The sequence below is a fragment of the Apteryx rowi genome, unplaced genomic scaffold (assembly GCF_003343035.1).
Source record: "Apteryx rowi isolate R43461 unplaced genomic scaffold, aptRow1 scaffold_80, whole genome shotgun sequence".
In the NCBI taxonomy this organism is placed as follows: domain Eukaryota; kingdom Metazoa; phylum Chordata; class Aves; order Apterygiformes; family Apterygidae; genus Apteryx; species Apteryx rowi.
Window position 1 is genome coordinate 838,327 of NW_020451094.1, and position 17,703 is coordinate 856,029.

At 40.7% G+C, this 17,703-nt stretch overlaps 1 protein-coding gene across 1 annotated transcript in view; it reads left to right on the forward strand.

The window, feature by feature from the left end:
- Window positions 1-17,703, forward strand: part of MTA1 (metastasis associated 1) — a gene marked incomplete at its 5' end in the record, with an annotated part of 75,181 nt that overhangs the window by 10,536 nt on the left and 46,942 nt on the right. Inside the window, 7 exon segments of the mRNA XM_026089197.1 lie at window positions 365-491; window positions 674-737; window positions 6,533-6,650; window positions 8,251-8,353; window positions 11,727-11,826; window positions 13,286-13,474; window positions 14,570-14,644. Coding sequence (XP_025944982.1) covers window positions 365-491; window positions 674-737; window positions 6,533-6,650; window positions 8,251-8,353; window positions 11,727-11,826; window positions 13,286-13,474; window positions 14,570-14,644 — 776 coding nt within the window.

The following is a 17,703-nucleotide window of genomic DNA, read 5'->3' on the forward strand; positions in this document are numbered from 1 at the left end:
TCCCTGATGAAGCTGACAGTGCAGTGATGGTCTCTAAGAGCAGCTCTTTTTAGAGGAGTTTTGTTGGCAGCAAATTTTGGTGCAACTTGCAGCTTGGTTAGCTAGTGTGAGTTGTGTGTACCTGGAAAGCTTTGATTCTGGTGGTGACCAATTAGAATTATTCACAGACATAATTTAAAGGCTATATACTAATTATCTAATTGTTCAGCTGACTGAAATATGAGGATTCAGATGAAGTTAGATTTCATCTGTGTATTGTGCCCATTTCTTATTTATCAATGGTTATGGAGCAGTGCATTCTGTTTGGCCAAGGATCAATACTTGCCCTGTGTTCTTGATGTTCAATTTGTCTCTTTATGACTAGGAGAAATGGAAGAAGAGATGGAAAATCCAGAAATGGTTGATTTACCAGAGAAGCAGAAGCATCAGCTGCGACATCGTGAATTGTTTCTCTCACGGCAGCTGGAATCTCTGCCAGCCACACACATTAGGTAATGGCTATTTTCCTCCAATGCTTTTTATTCAAAACCCAAATGCCATTATGGTTATTCAAGTATGCTTCAATGTAAGAATAAATTTTGTGCAAAACTTCTGTAGTACCATTTTGTGCATCACACAAACATTTAAGATGCATGTTTTTTTCCTAAAATGTGATTTCTTTCTTTTTTTTTAGAGGCAAATGCAGCGTTACTCTGTTAAATGAGACAGAATCCCTTAAATCATATCTGGAACGGGAGGTATGAACCCATTTTGTGAATTGTCAAGCTTGAACAGTTTATTTTGGCACAACTTAAGATTGGTGGGTTTTTGCAAGTCTTATAATTCAAAGGCTGCTCTTTTTTCATTTCTTAAGGGTAATGGGCATTGATAATGGGAAGCTTTAGGCTCAATACCATTTTCCTTCTGATGCATCTCTAGCAGGCAAGATTTGTTGTCTCCATCCTTGTGATGGTAAGCAGTCCCTTATGCTGTAGAGAGAACCCTACTTGCTCATGAGCCTGGCAGTCAAAGTTCAAGCAGAGGCTCATGCCCCCTGACAGGATAGGGTACGAGAGGGGGTAACCGTGGAAAAGGAAGCAAGCCAGTGTATTGCAATTCTGTATGTCTGTGTTCTCCTGAAATCTTAGAGGTTTATGCTAATATGGTTTAAGCTTGATCTCTCCTCAGATTTATGAGGAACTTCGTTACCCATTTTTGAGTTCACTGATTCATAAATAAAAACTGTTTAAAAAAAAAAAACAACAAAAAACCCACCAACTGTTCAGGCTTCAAAATCTGAAACAAGGAGTAGCATATGTATAGGTTTTTAAAGGACTCCAAAATGTTTGCCGGTAGTTCTTCATATGCCACCACAGACATTTGGATCCTTGAAAAACTTCTTGTCAGCTAATTTCTGACATCTGCTGAAATTTTAGCAATCTGGCTCCTTAAAAGTACCTCAGGCTGAACAGTTGAAACTGAAATGACTTGAACTGTTAATCACTATTCAGACTTTAAATCTTGTTTTACTTTTTCAGGTGGTATTGTGATTTTAAACATTTTCAGCTGTAATCCTTTATTAATACATTTATGTACCTTTAATTGTGGTTAGGCCTCTGTGGGCTGCTGCTGCTGGATTAGACAGTCTTGGAATTTGATTTAACAATCTGAGGGTTTTACTTTTGGAGATTAGTAGCAATATTTTTTCAAACTTTATGTTGAAGAATAATAACCAATTTTGGTATATTATTATTTGAATACATCTGCAAGCATTACATTTGTATCTGAAAATATTTAATTGTTATACAAGAGAGAAAATCTTGTAATTGAAAACAGTAGGGTAACGGTCATTAACTGGCCTTTAAGAAACAAGGAAAAAACAGGTCATTTTTGCAAAGTGCATACTGTAGTCTGCCTCATAGTTAGGCTTTTTAAATGCATTTTTAAACTTTCTTTAGTAGTTATTTAAACATAAGATTAAAATTAATCTGATGCTCTAGTTGAGGAGAACTTTAAACAAAGCAAAGGGATTAAGTGGTCAGGCTTCTTTTTGGAATGTTAAACCAAAAACATGTCGAATCTGCTCAGGGCTGCCAAATGGTAGTGCGTCAAGCGGGGACTGTTGTATTCAGAAATGCTCATTACCAGCACAGGATACATCAGTTTGAAAGCAAAAGCTAATCACACTGAAATTAGTTTAGATTTTGCTAGTATGTAACTCTTGAGCAGTGTTCCTTCTCAGTAGCTCCCAAAACACTTTCATTATCACCAGTTTTACAGGTAGGTACATAGAGAAGGGAGCTGTCTTTCCTATGGTCATGCAACTGCTCAGTTGCAGATGTAGGGATGGAAAGATATCTCTCTTTTTCATCCTTTTGAACTCTCAGTATGCAAGCTGAGCGATGTGGGTTATTTTTAAACTGAGCAGGCACTTAGAGATTTCACAGAATGAGAGAGTTTCCTGAATGTCTCCTGTCACTTAACACAGTACTTCACTGTGGTGCAAACTAGCTTGGGACAGATGGTAAAGAAATTAAAAGCTCAAGAGCACAAATGTGCTTGGGTGGAGGGTAAAGAGACTAAGAAAAGGAGGTAGCTGTTGCCCAGTGAATTCATAGCGGTGGATGGTATTGTTCTGAACCCATTATTAACTCTCCCTTGGCTTTTAAAGTGTGTTTTAACATGGCTTCTGTCGATAAAGTATAAGCAGTTCTAGGGAATCTATCGTTTGTTTTCTTGTACATCATGACCATTAAAAGTGGGTTTTCATCCCAAGGCTGTCTACCTTGAAGGACGTTAAATACTCAGGGGGGAGGAAGGGTTTGAAGAGGGGTGCAGCACTGACTGCTGTGCCTGGCAAAACTGGGGTTGTAGTAGGAAAAGTGAGGAATAGGAGGAAGAGAGGGGGGGAAAAAAAGGCAACTGGAAAACCTGAATTTCCAGTAGATACTAAATTCTCAGGGAGATCAAGAGAAGGGCAGGAGCATTAGATTTCCCTATTCTGCAGGAAGCTATTTATATGTCCCCATTTATTTTACTGCCCCGCTATGATATATGCAGGGGCTTGTGTGAAACTTGCCTGCTGGGTAGATGTCTGGCATTTCTGTTCCTTTTGGTACCCCCTAAAAATAAAATGCTACATAGTTAAAACATATTCCCCCTTCACCCCAAGTGACTTCATGAAAGTAAGGTTGCAAACTGTAATGAACTAACCACTAATTTTGTACTGTACTTTCACTTTGAGCCAATTTTTCTGCAGTTTCTTATTGGCTTTGGCTCTTGGCTATAGCTACTGGTAGTTAGGGGCTTGGGTAGGGAAGCTCTGAGCATATGTGTCTGTATAACACTTTGGAGAAGCAGAAAGTCATGGTTTAATTTTAACTTTTGGCAGGTCGTTTTGATTTTTTCCAAACATGTAGCATGTTTTCTGGGATCTGAAGTTAAAACAGAAAACTCTTCTTTTTCTTCACTGTTGCAATAGCAACATATACAGTTTTGACAGCTAAAATGAGTTTGGAGGTTTTTGAAGAACCTTGCTATTTGTGAATATTGTTGCTCTTGTGAAACTCCTGAAAAATGTCATGTAGGATTCTCTTCACTTAGTGGTGATCAAAAGCTCCCTTGCCCTTTGGAGTATACCAGGAACTGCTCCGTTCCTTAGACTATAGTTTGCATTGACACTAAACTGCCGTTTATTAATGTCTTCAGAAATCCAAGTCTGTCTCCATCAGCTGAATTTCATGTTGCTATGGAGGCAGATGGAAGTGCTCTTGTGTTCTAACTGGGGACCACAGTCTTTCTTTTACCCACATTTGGACCACAGTCTTTCTTTTACCCACACTTGAACCAAGACTAAACTGGACGAGATATAAAGAGATCATCTGAGACCAGTAGAGAAGGATGGGTTTTATTTTGTAGAAGACTATTCCCTTCCTTCCCCTGCGTTCCCTTGTTCCTGCCCCCAAAAAGGGGTGGGGAAGAACAGCAATCAGAAACATGTAGTCTGTTCGGATGTTTCATCACATGATTCTCATTGGCCTACTAAATACACAGTAATAATGTGTAAAGGAGATATAATAAGGCATCCGTCAGATATCATAGGAGGAAACCCCTGCACAATCAATAGTTTTCCCTGTCCAACAAAGACAGTGTTAAGAAACTGCCTGCAGAATCTGGCCTTCCTTGGAGCCCACAGTGTGAGTATACTACAGTGTTTGGTTTGTACGTTTGCTCGGCAATGTGCCTGAAAAGCATTACTGTTGCACTGCATATACTTTGTCCTACAGTTAGGTATTTTGGAGCTGGAACAAATAAAACACTCACTATATTTATAATGTGGAAGCGTGCAAGACAGACCCTCTTTCTACATTTTATTTATGCAACAATACATCCTCAAAATATTATAGTATCTTGAACTTTGTGTGTGTCAGGGAGCAAGAGACCCAGATTTCCTTACACAGCTATAATATAAATGAGCTTTCATCTACTCTGAAGCTCCCTTCTGTTGGTAGGTTGATGTAAATTGACCCTGGTGCCTGTGGGAGTTGGATCCAGTGCTGTCAAGAATGTCATTCATTTAGGATGAAACCCAGTGGTCCACCACCCCCCTCTAAGCCCTCAAGCTGATGTGACTGGGTGTTAGAACAGTATGTTGCCAAGCCTTAGTTATGACTTTTATCCTGTTATCATGATATAACGTGAGATTGTTCCTACCTTTAAAGTTACTGCTTTCACTCTGGGGAAATGAGATATGTTTTCTGCTGGAGGAGATCAGGGTAGATTTCTCTTTTGCCTCGTACTGTGCTCTATAGGTGACATCTTTTTACGCGGTACATTCTCAAGTAGCAAAGCAGGTTTGGCTGGCTTGCTGTTTTTTCCTTTCGTAGATGTTGATCTCCTCTGAAAAATGGTGACTTTATTAAATTGCAGCAGAAAGTATAGAGCTACTGTGTTTCAATTCTTCAATTCTGTGATTGGATGCAAGATGTGTTAGACATTTCGGGAAAACCTGGGAGACTTTACCATTCTGGCATCAGCCTTAGATGAGTGTGTGCAATGAGCAGGGCTATGGAAGCAGAAGTAATATGTAGCTTTGAATGTCTAGCCCACAGAACTTTTGCCACATTATTGGAGAAACTAGCAGTGGTTCTTCCTTTTTCAGGCTTTGTGCGAGTGATTGGGAGACTTCCCCGCCTCCTCTTCGTGAAGATAAACAGGGCTTGAAATGATGCTGTTTTTATCTTAATTCTTGTTTCTTGCTGTTGACATGCAAATACAGGGGAAGGGAAAATGAGGCGAGCATGGAATGAGAGATACTAAGCAGGCCGCCTAGAGCCAGAAGCTTGAGATGTGAAAAACGGCACATCCTGCGTTTCTGCCCAGAAACGTTTCTTCTTCCCAGTGGTGGTGTTACTGTGAACAGAGGTTATGATAAGACGTGAAACAACAAACCTTGCAGAGTTCTCTTCCTGCCCCAGATCCCACACTGTTCTTTCATAGACTGCACATGGGCTCTGATGTGCCACTTAGTAACTATAGCCAAATACTTATCTGTGCAAAAAAGTTAATCACTTGTATCACGTAGTGAAGGAGTTACAATTGTGGTTGTTTTCTTTCACCACCGTGGCTGGTCATTCTTATTCTGGTATGAACTTTTATTTTACATACTTTCCCAGGTGACAGAAGCCAAACAGCCTTTTTAGCCTTTTTCCTCACTGACTGAGCCAAAGGCAACAAATTAATCTACTACCACCTGCAGCTAGTTGCTGCCACCACCAAATTTACTACCCCTCTTCCTCACCCAACAATGAGTAGGAGGACACATGGCAATTTAAGCTTAGATGGTGGTGGACAACAAGTTGGACATGAGTCTGTGGTGCATCCTCGCGAAGGTCAGCTGCATCTTAGTCTGCATTAGCAAGAGTATAGTCAGCAGGCTGAGGGAAGGGCTCCTGCCCCTTTATTCCTCACTTGTGAGGGCACGTCTGCAGTGCCGTTTCCCTTTTGGGTCGCCCAGCACACGATAAATGCTGTCACACTGAATTGAGTCCAGCATAGGCCACCAAGATTGTCTGGGGCATTATGTCTCACTGGGGCATTTTGTTGGTACAGCTATAACAATTTGTAGTTATGCTTTAATTTGTATCAGTGTTTCTGGGCAGATAAATCACTAGCATCTCTTTACTGCTATTTTGGTATATGGGAAAGTGCAATTGTATGTTCTAAAATAGCTGGTATTACTGAAAATTATCTTTTGGCCCTCTTGATCCAAGAGCCTTGTTTGTGCAAGAGGAACTGTGCTCACTTTAACTGTAACGATTTTATATTAAGGGAACTGCTGTTTTTTGAGGGCAGCTGTTACACTGTCAATGTAAAAGAAAGTGACAGAATTTAACATTGGGTTTTAAAACTGGTGCTTTGTTTATTGTTTGTTCACCTGATATTTATCTATACAGGTAGCAAAACCAAACTTGGAAGCTTGCTAGTATGTCTGCAAAGCTTAAAATAAAAGTTAATAATACTGTTTACTTTCTTGTTCTTGTTTTATTTTTAGGATTTCTTCTTTTATTCACTAGTGTATGATCCTCAACAAAAGACCCTACTTGCTGATAAAGGAGAAATTCGAGTTGGAAACAGATACCAGGCAGACATAACAGACTTATTAAAAGAGGGTAATTTCCATGATTTATTTAAAATCGTCAAAAGGCCATGTTGTATATGGCCACTTCCACGTGTGCAGCTGGCATGGGTATGGGCCACGGAGGTTCCATCCCCAGGTCACGTGCAGAGTGAGGGCCTGATTTGTTAGTGACTGAAACTGTTGCCCAGTGAAGGCAATTAGTTATCTATAAAACCAGTCTTGAAGTGGGCATTTGTCCAGATCATAAAAGTTATTGAAACAAATTGAATTAATTGGCTCTCTTAGAGCTTGCAGTCTTTTTATTAAGACATTTCAGAATTTCCATGGGAAGCACAAATTTCCATCATGTCTATAAAAGCCTTTTGTGTTTTTAATCAAGTATCACTTCCCTGTAAGGGCTCCTCCCAAATTATTACCAGTTAAATGCTGTCTCTCCTCATCAATTTGCCCATTACTGCTGGGTGCCTTTTTCCTAAGAGCCCTCTCCCCAGCCGTTAGTCTTGGCTGCCAGCCTAGACTTCTCACCTACAGAACAGGCAGGAGGAATAATTTGCTGGTCTGAACGTGCTGTGAGACCCTGGCCTGCCCCTGCTGTATCATAGAGCAGAAGGAGCATGAGGAGCCTGGCCTAAGGAACAGGGAGCTGAAGAGTAGCTTATTTTGGATTTGTCGTTGCACTACCCTACAGATCCAGAAGTGTGTGTAAAACCTGAGAGGGATGGGGATACAAGTATCTACTTGCTCCATTCTGAGACCCAGGTGATGCACAGAGATATGTTCCTCTGTATCCTCTTCCCAAAACAGAAGGGATTGTGAACCACTTTGGAAAGACCTTCACCAAATTGTCTATGTGGGCAGAGATGTGAAAGTAAGAAAGCACTTCCATCTTTGCTTAGGAGCTTTGCTGATACTGTTGGCCTAATGTTAGAACAGGCAGATGGACTGGTCAGGACTTTTGTTTAATTTGCCTGTGAAGCTGGTATTTATTCAGCAACTCGGCTTGCCTCCGAAGTGAGGATGAACTAATTTGAAAGGCATTCTCTTCCTCAGCAGGCCAAGACTGGGCTTGGGAGAAGGATAATCTCCAGATGTTTTAAAGGGAGGAAAAAAAGAAAAAAGGCCTCAGTAGCTCCTGTATTTTTTCAGGGTATTTTGGTTTGTGTAGAGTCAGGAAAATAGAAGCAAAAGAGTCTGCCCTGAGCTCCCCCTTAGACAGTGTGCTGATGCAGTTCAACCAGCTACTCTTTGCCTGATCAGAGCAGCTGGAAATGTCTCTTTTTCTGGAAGTGCTGCAAGTTAGAGGGGAGAGAGAGAAACTGGGGAGAGGGGCTGAGGAGAGACTGTCTTGTTCAGAGAAAGACATACTCTGTTTCCCATTATATGTGCCCTGTGAAACCAGTTCTTGAAGATCTGATTGATTCAGATGAGCTGGGCTGCTGTGTCTGTCCAGCTGCTAAGTACAGCTGATACTGCCGGAGGCAAATGGGTGAATGAAACTTTAACTTTTACTGCCTGTAAAGCAGGGAATCCGAGATGGTTTGGCAGTTGAGTTATTGTGAGATAGACAATTTAGAAAATACTTCTATTTTAAAACAGTCACACCAAACATTTCTAACTTGCTTTTCAACCAGGCGAGGATGATGGAAGAGATCAGTCGAAGCTTGAAACAAAAGTTTGGGAAGCCTTTAATCCGCTAGTAGACAAGCAGATAGACCAGTTCTTGGTGGTAGCACGGTAAGAGCATTTTCCCTCTTTGAATATATAAATTTTAATAACACTTCTTTTTCTAGCACTTATGTTCTTTGTGCTTTACTAATGTGAAAGCTAGTTTTGGTTGCTTGATTCATGTGCTCTGTTTTGAAATGATGGATGTTTTGCATGCTTTGCAGGGAGTTGCATGACTCGGAACAGCTATGCAGTTTTACGTTTCACAGTTAATAACTTTCATAAAGTAAAAGCAAATGGCATATAAACATTATCCCGTAATGGGTGAGGTTTTTCAAATACTTTGGACAATGTGCAGAAGACCAGTGAACTAAATTCTTGATGGTTCATTACTCTGCTCATTTTCTCCCTTTAAGTCAATGACATTTCAACATCCAATAATAATTTGCTAGATGAGATGTCTCATAAAACATTTTCTTGACGGAGTCTGGGTGTTTTCTAATGCCTAGATTCAAGTAGGTAGGCCCAATAAAGTAAAGCCTGCAAATCTGTAGAGATGCTAGATGCGAAAATGTATGGTGGGTTTTTTTGGTGTTTTTGGTGGCAGCCTGAAGCAATCTTTGTCCATCAATTTCTGCTTTTTAAAATGTTGTTGAACTTCTACACTGTTGTGCGTTTATATGAACAGAAGCATATACTAAATTTTAGGCTCCCATTGCAACCTGTGACTGAATAATTCTAACCGTCAAAGAAGAATGGTAATACTCTTCAAATTCGTACTGCGTGTGTTAGGCAAGTTTGTAGGACTGTCTGGAAGTGTGGGAGGAAAGCAGTGTGAGAAGATGAATAATTGGGCCTACAGATGTGTTTAGTCAGTGGAGCAAGTTACCGTTGGATAGAGGTACAACAAGGGTGTGCAGAATTACAAGCTACTAGAAGTAGTGGGCTTGCTGGTCTTCGCAATTCTGCTCTTTGGCCATGGTATCTGATAGATGTGGGCCCTGACTGCAGAGCAGCTGTCTTCAGCCAAGGGCTTTAGCCCTGAAAAGCGGGAACTTAAATCTACTTGTCAGACACTGCTGAATTGGGCCTGGATTCATTTGGACATCTTGACTTTCCCTCTTGAGTCATCATGTTGAATTTTCTCTATGGCCCATTGTGGGGTGAGTTAACAGGATGCTCTCTAAAGAGGCAACACTAGAACTTATATGTAAGAATTTGTCTGGACAAATTGTTTTGATCAGGGTGCTCTACTTCTGATCAAAACTGTTGAATGATGCCACAAGAGCGCATTTATCAGAGCAGTAAATGCATTCAACAAGTTGAATGATATAAACTTGAGGGAAATATTGGAGGAAAAAAATGAATAGAGGAAAATGATGGAGGAGTGAAATGCAGCATTTTAAGGGCACAAGATGAGAAATGTGTGTGCCGTACAATTCTGAGTACAAGGAAATTGATTTTCTATGTAGTCTGAACATCAAACTTGCCATTATTATAAATTTTGGGCAATTTTGACCAGCTGATCTGTTTTGAGGAACTTTAAAAGGTTTGCATGGCTGCTTCATTGTTGTGTGAGTTCCAAAACAGGGAACCAAGAGTGAAACTTGGCTAGCTAAGTTAAGATAAAAATGTTAACCGTTGTCTAGATTGGAGAAAATCTGCTAGTTAAAATCACTTAGCACATTTTTGCATTTAGTTAAACAGGTCCTTTTTGTTGTCTGGGCTTTTTTTTTTTTTTTTAAATTGACCTTAAAATATCCTTTGTGTTATGGCTACACCAGGGAATTGCCATCAAATTTCATGCTTGGAAGTTTCACTGTGCTGCTTGCACTGTATATTGCTGTTTCCCTTGACCTGCACCAACAGTAGAGTGAAACTTGCTGAACAAACTGATTCATGTACAACAGATTAATTCCACTTGATCAGATGAGCATAGGGAAATGGGTGAAAGTGGGGAGATGATCATCTCCACCAGCAAGGTGGAAAAAACAGATGAAGGAGTGATGGGGAGAGCTGGGAGTAACTCTCTAGCAAAGGATGTTCCTGCTTCTTATGGGTCCCTTCTTGACAAGGGTGCACTTTTGCAGGCACTTCTAATCAAGTGAAGTACAGGACACCACCAAAACACTGAGCACTTCCCTTATTTTGTCTTTTTTTTGTTGTTTGCTGGGTTAATTTTCAGTGGGGTTAATTCAAATTGCCTCTCAGCCACGCAGTACTCTGGTGTCGGTGATGGGAGGATCTAGCGGGAAGCAAGAGGGTGGAAGTGCCCCTGTGGATGGGKGTTTGCACGTGGGTCAGTTTAGAGTGACCGCGGAGCTGCTTCGTGATGGGGCGCGAGTAGACTTTTGGCAGTGAAGCTGTTCTAGGTAGCTCTGGCTGTTCGCTGCTGCCTGCTTGGTGTGCTGCTACAGCTGCTTGTGGATTCATGCTGTAAACGGAGGCACTGAAAAGATTAGGATAAAGATTGCTGTTGTCCATAATCAGCAAAGTGGTCCGGTTTATAATTATATCCTACAGAAAGAAGTATCGGCTCAGCTGAAGCTGGGGAGGGTGAGCTGTGAGGCAGGGATGGGGTGAGTGGCCGGAAGCGTAGCTCACCGGGAACCTGGAAAGGGGTGCCTGGCTGAGAGCATGGGTAGGGGAAGCCTGAGAGACTTTTGGCCAAAAATATGTATTTGATGACAACTACTGCTTACATATTTTCTTTTCCTACTCTTGCACTGTTTGGTACTGGAGTTTGTTCCTCTTTGCACTGTGAACTAGTTTGGGGAAGTGATCTGGCTGAAAAAGTCTTTTTCTGTTGTAGTTGTTGAGGCAGGGCCGTTCTCTGTTGCGGGTCACTGAGAATTTCTGTAATGCCTCTCCCTTTCTTCCATACGAGCCTGGTGTAAATGCAGGCTGTATACTGTGCGTGTATATATTATTATAAAATATTATATTATGCTTTTAAAATAAAGAATTGTTTTAATTTGTCTGAAACTTTTAGAAAAATGATTGGATTGCTGCATTTCCTTCTGTCTGGCCTTGGCATCTGTCTTTGTACCTTTGGACAATCAAGCACTACTCTTGCTTTTGTGGAAAAGGTTTTGCCGTTCATAAAGCTTGATTATGATCAATTTCTGTTAAACCTTGTTTCAGAGAGCCTCTGAGAGGTAGGGGATAAGACAGCTCAAAACCACCCATTTGTGATTCTCGAGTCTTTCACCGTTTCCCCTCCTACGCCTAAGCCTATTTGGCCATATGAACTAAGTCAAGTAAAGCATTCATAATAACAAACCACATCTGAGGAAAATGGTCTCTGGCTCAGAACTAGAGCAAAACCATATAATCTTGTTACTGAGAAATGGAGTCTGCTAATCTCAAGAAGTGTTGGTTGGGTGTTTATGTTTATGCTTGCTTTGCATGCAAAGTTAATGCTCTGTTTAATTTCTTTCAGGTCTGTCGGTACATTTGCCCGAGCACTAGATTGCAGTAGTTCTGTCAGACAGCCAAGTTTGCACATGAGTGCTGCAGCAGCCTCTAGGGACATCACACTGGTAAGATTTTAAGAGGATCTTAAGTTTTTTGAAAGGAGGTGTAAAATATTCACCTCTGCAATAGCAGTTGGCAAAGGTAGAGGGGCAGATGGACTGTAATTGTGGCCTACTGTGGTCCAGATATTGTCTTTGTAAAGGAGTCCTTTATTTACATTTGAAGTAACTTTATCTGGCCTTGTGACTCCTCTGATCCATCATGTATATTTCTACCAGAATTTTTGATTTTATTAAAATGTTTTGACCACATGCTACTGAGCCCATCTCCTCCACGGGCTTAGTGGCTGTCTTGAAAAGAATGTGAATGATTATTTGCCTGTCTGCAATGTTGTAATGTCGGAATGCCGCTTCTCATCACTTCCCCAACGCCACGGACTGTCACTGGCACTCTTGGGCAAGATCGTCTGGGGAAAAAGCTTTCAGTCAGATAAGAAACTTAAGTTGAGCTGGTTCCTCTCTTTCATGAGCTTTGTTTTAAAGTACCTAAGGAGTGGTGATCGATATTGTTAATATTTTATAATCATAAATGATTATGAATAGACAGAGGAAAGGCAAAACTCTAACTTCTGTGCTAGAGAGAATTTAATGCAAATGTGAATAAAATTCTTGAAGTCTCTGGAGTACTGTTATCAAAGCCTTGCCTCCTAACTGGAGTAATGTGAAATCATATGTAGAGCAAATTCTAGGATAAAACACTGCAGGATAATTGTGCCCGTGCACAAAATTCTGGTATGATGAAAGGCAAACAACGTCCTAATTAAAACTACAGAAATCAAGAAATAGAGCCAAGCTTTCATTTACTAACACCATTTCTTCTCTCTCGCAGCATGTTGCTACCTCTTGCAAATCGCAAGTTGCAGACAGTTGTAGCTCAGCTTTCTGAGGAGTAATTGCTCCTGACAGTAATTCTTTGTTTCCTTCTTAGCTATGCTATGTGACCTGACTTAATTCCTTTTTGGGATTTGAGGCCTTTGTGGTTGTTTGTGTGTATATGCTGCTTTTATTAAATATTTGTTTTTGTATGAAAATCTAGTGGATTGTTTGACAAAAAAAAATGCATGGCTAAGTTTATTAGACAATATACCCTCAGATACCTATTCTGAGGCCCCGTCTGTGGATGAAACCTAACAGGGCTGCTTAGTCCTGCTGAGCCAGGGCTATATCATGTGCGTTTCCTTAACGGGTGTGCTACGCTGATGAAGTAGAATGAAGTAGATGAAGTAGAAACTATGGATATGTAGAGCCTCCTGTTCCAAAAATCCCACTATTGTTAGTGAATGTTAGACCTGTACACTGATAGTTACAGTGAGTCTGAGGTTGAACAAGCTTCTACTGACTTTGTGTAGATACAGAATACTTCACCCTCAAATCTCAGTACATGATTTTTGTTATGGTTGTTTCATTTCTCAGTGTTTTTTCCCCTGAATGTTTGTCCTTATGTTTGTTTTTTATTACCATGTAGTTCCACGCTATGGACACTTTGCACAAAAATGTCTATGACATTTCCAAGGCGATCTCTGCGCTTGTGCCACAGGGTGGGCCAGTGCTGTGCAGAGATGAGATGGAGGAGTGGTCTGCTTCAGAGGCAAACCTCTTTGAGGAAGCACTAGAAAAATATGGAAAAGATTTCACTGACATTCAGCAAGATTTTGTAAGTATGCAAAATGAGGGCCGCATGGTGCGTGGTTCTGACCAGTGACAGAGCTGGCTTACAGCTTATGTCTAAGCTACCTTGTTTTTCTTCAGTCTGAAGAAGAGGGCTCTGAACTGGAGCACGTGTCTTGTTGTAAACTGGGGAAAAGGAGATCTCATACTGATGACAGCCCTCTGTACAGTCAGAATTTCAAATCACAGATGRTAACTTTCCCTTCAGAGATGTAAATTAAAAGTTGTCTGCTCCAGTACAACTGAGAGATGATTTAGGAAAGTGTTGTGACAGCCTAGCTGCCTTCAGATTAATTTGTGTCTGAAGGAGAGTAAGTACTGGGCCTTCTGAAACGTGAACATTCAGTCATTTTTATAATACTATTTCAGAAAGGGTCCTTGGAAAATTTAAAAAAATGAATCTTGAGGATCTAAGGGAAGTATCCCTGTAGTTTGGCCAAAGCTCCACCCTAGGTGCTCAGCCTGCAGATTGGATGGAGTGCTGTAAATAGAGCCAAATTTTGCTGTTTCACTGTTTGAGTCCTCTGCAACAGAACAAGCAGTTTCACTTTAGCTTGTCCCATGCTCTAATCTTTTAGACAGAGGGACTTGGAAGCAGCACAGGACTCTGGTCTTGATGAGATCTTCATGCAGAGAATAGAGTTGGCATGGCACAATTCTGTTATTTTTATTATTTTAAATGGTCTAACTCCATAAAAACCGAGCAAATCAGAACTGCGATGCTGTAGTTGTGGCTCTTGCTTGGGTCTTTGCCGCTCAAGCGGAGCGTCTGAGCCAGTGGGGCTTTCTTCCACATTGTGCCTCTCTTGAATGGTAGACAGTGGAGCCAATGCAGCATGAAAATTTACCTGTAACCTGCTCCGCTTCTACACTGAAGGCACCATCTTTTGAAAGGCCATTTAGTTTAACATAGGACCCATGAGCATCTAATGCTGTTAGAAGATTCAGACACTGTCCTTTTTTTGTTAGGAGGGTTAGTAGTAGCAAGACTCTGCTGCAGTCAGTCAGAGGAATCTTGCGATTTCCATGCGGCTGTGTGGTGCTCCCTGCAATGACTGTTACTTTTCCTTTCTGTCCCTAGCTCCCATGGAAGTCCTTAACAAGCATAATAGAATATTATTATATGTGGAAAACTACAGACAGATACGTTCAGCAGGTAAGAGATTCAAAATCACCTCTCACTCTAACAGAAGTTATTTTTTCTTACCTTGAATCCAAGCATTGTTGCTTTATCTCCTTCTTGGGCTTCAGCCTTTCCAATAGATGGATTTTTGTAAGGATTTGAAAGACCAGAAATCTGTCTCTTGTCACTAATCTCATAGGCCATCCTGCAGAAATAAACATCTGGCATTGGGATTTGTGCTTTCTTTTCAAGCTTTTTGCTACTTCACTTGTTCGAAGCTTTCAAATGCCTGTTTTGGAATTCAGTAGTTTGAGGAAGAGAATACAATTAATCTCTGCATGTTACCGAGTTCAAGGTCGGCAGTAACTTCAGTTATGACTCTTTATTGGGGAGTGGGCAGTTGCTGTACCACAGACACCCATGGCTATTCCCCACCTTTGCCTGTCCCTGACTTTGATTGCAGACTGAGATGTGTGGAAGCTCCCCCATGTAAGCACTGTGAGTGAAGTATTTGTCTGGGAAGTGTTGATGGCTCAAATTCCCAGATTCATTATACTGGAGAATCAACTTTGACTAGTGTTTACAATCATTTTTGTCTCCTACTTGTATAAATACAAAGGCTGCTTGGTCCCTTAAATAATTAAGGCACAATGCAAGAAGCATGCAAAAGGTTGTAGAAAATCAGATGCTGAAAACTTCTTATAAAAAGAAAATTAATTACAAAGAAGGGTGAAATGTATATTGGATTTTTCATGATAATTATCAGTATAAAGTTTATGCATCTATTTAAAGTGCTAGAAAAAGGGGAGTTATAAAAATAGCCTGTCTTAACTTGCTTCGTTGGAAATTCAGCCTGGGATAAAGACTAGCTGCCTGGGGCATTGACCAATATTTGGCATGTGCCACATTTGGGCACAGAAGCCATTTTTACCATCCTCTTTCTGACTGGAACACTATTTAAATTACTGAGAGAGTCTCAGGACAAATCAGAAGTCTTACTGTGTAAATTCTCTGTAATATTTGTTTTTGTATTAAGTGGCTTTAATAATTGCATCCTTGTGCCCATGTTTTCCCAAATTTCTTCTTTGATCAACCTTTTGCTTTGGAAAAAGAATTGAGCAGTAGGAATGTGGGACAGTGGTGGAAGCTGGCCTGGTGGGTAAAAAAGGCGTTGGAGAACTAGGCTATGATCTCTTCTTCCTCACTGAACTGTATGTGTGATTGATATAGTGCCTGCTGCTTTCCTGTGTGGTGACAGCTGGTTAGGGCACGATAGCTGGGTGCGCTGAGTCTGTGCTATGCGCAGTGTCTGCACTAAGAGGAATCCACTTATTTCTCCTTCCTTGCATCTTTTATCTAACATCTCTTCTTCACTCTTCTTTAACCATGAACATCCATCCAGCAATAGGGTAGGAACTGGAAAAAGTGAGGAAAGTTGTTTCATCTGCCAGTGAAAACTAGAATCTTAATAGTCTGTTGCATGAAAATGTCACCCCTGTGCAGTGAAAACAGCAGGCAGAATACAGCACTATCCTGCTCAGTAAATCCACGGTCCGTCCACAGCCGTGCAGTTCTGTTCTCTGCTCATCTCAAGGGATATAACAGAATGGGGAAAGGTACAGAAAACAGTGACAAGAGTGATGAAAGGTATGGGAATGCTAAATAAACAACTAAAATAGCCTTAGACTCTGCAGTGTGGAGAAGCGATGGATGTGGAGAGGGTATGGTAGGTACGAAATTGTGAGAGTGGTTTGGAGAAAGTGACTTGGGGGGGTGGTGCTTGTTCATTGTCCTTTCTGATTTAAGATCTAGGGATTGTGAAATGCAAGTGGCAGGTTCAGAATGTGGTGTTTATTTAGATTACATGTAATTAAGTTGTTGTACCACTTGCCGTGGCAAGTTGCAGATTCTAGTTTATTTGGATTAAAAAAAATGGACAAATTCATGAGAAGGGGGGGAAAAAAAATCTATGTAGACCTGTGTAGGTGCGGCTACTTTTTGTGCAGGTAGTCCCTAAGCCACTGGTTATTGCAAGGAAATGTTGCTCTATGCTCCCCCCATTTTTCTTTTCTTTTTTTCTTCTTTTCTTTTTTTTTAAGGAGGGAGGTAAAGGGGAGGGAGCAGTTTCTTTGCTGTTAACTCTTGGATACTGGGGCCCAGGTGCCTGCCTCCAGGCCCATGAGCAGAGGAAGGTGCTGAGAGGTAATGTTTGAAAGCATGCAGCAGTAAGGTCAAAGCCAGTGAAGTTCTCATGCTCTTTGTGTTTGTTAACGGTATTGACCAGCTCTTGAAACACTGCTTCCAGTCCCAGACAGCAGAGAAAACATTAATATTTTGGGGAAGGGAAAACAACTGGAGAAATTGTCTCCATTAGGAAGTGGTTAAATTCTTTGGCTCTTTTCCACTTTCTTGAACTTTCTCATTACGTAGAAAAAACTGCAGAGAGGACAGTTGTATGAAACACTGATTATTTGTTCTTGCAGCATTTTGAAAAAAAAAAAAAAAAACCTACAATTTGTCATACTTTTTTGCTGCATTCCTATGCAGTGTGTCTTAGGATCATGGTTATACTTTGTACCTTACACATGCTGCCTAGCAGTGTACCAGGGAGTGGGATTTAGGGAAAACTTGCAATTATTAAAGCCTCGACACTTAAGAGACAGTATGAATATAAGCTGAACAGGTAGAAATTGCAGTACAGAGATATCACATCAATTAAGTTTGAACAGAGCTGAAGACCTCATCTCAAATTCCCCGATCTTACAAGCAAGTAATACTATTAAACATTTATAAAATGCCAGGGAAAGAGATAGATATAGTTTATTTATATAACCCCACAAAGCATAGGAAGTGGTATTTGAACTAATGGTGTCTTGCATTTATGTTTTACTTGATATGTGCAAAGTCTTTGACAAAGCACATTCCCCACCAATTTTTTCAGTCTACTTCAAAGTATTTTGTCTGTGTAGATTCTTTCCTTAGTCAAATACCACAAACTGGTTCTGGGGCTAACAACATTTTTGTACGTGAGGTGTTGAAAATGTTCTAAGGATATGAAAAGCGTGTATCACGAGTTGTTTCACTTTCACTTG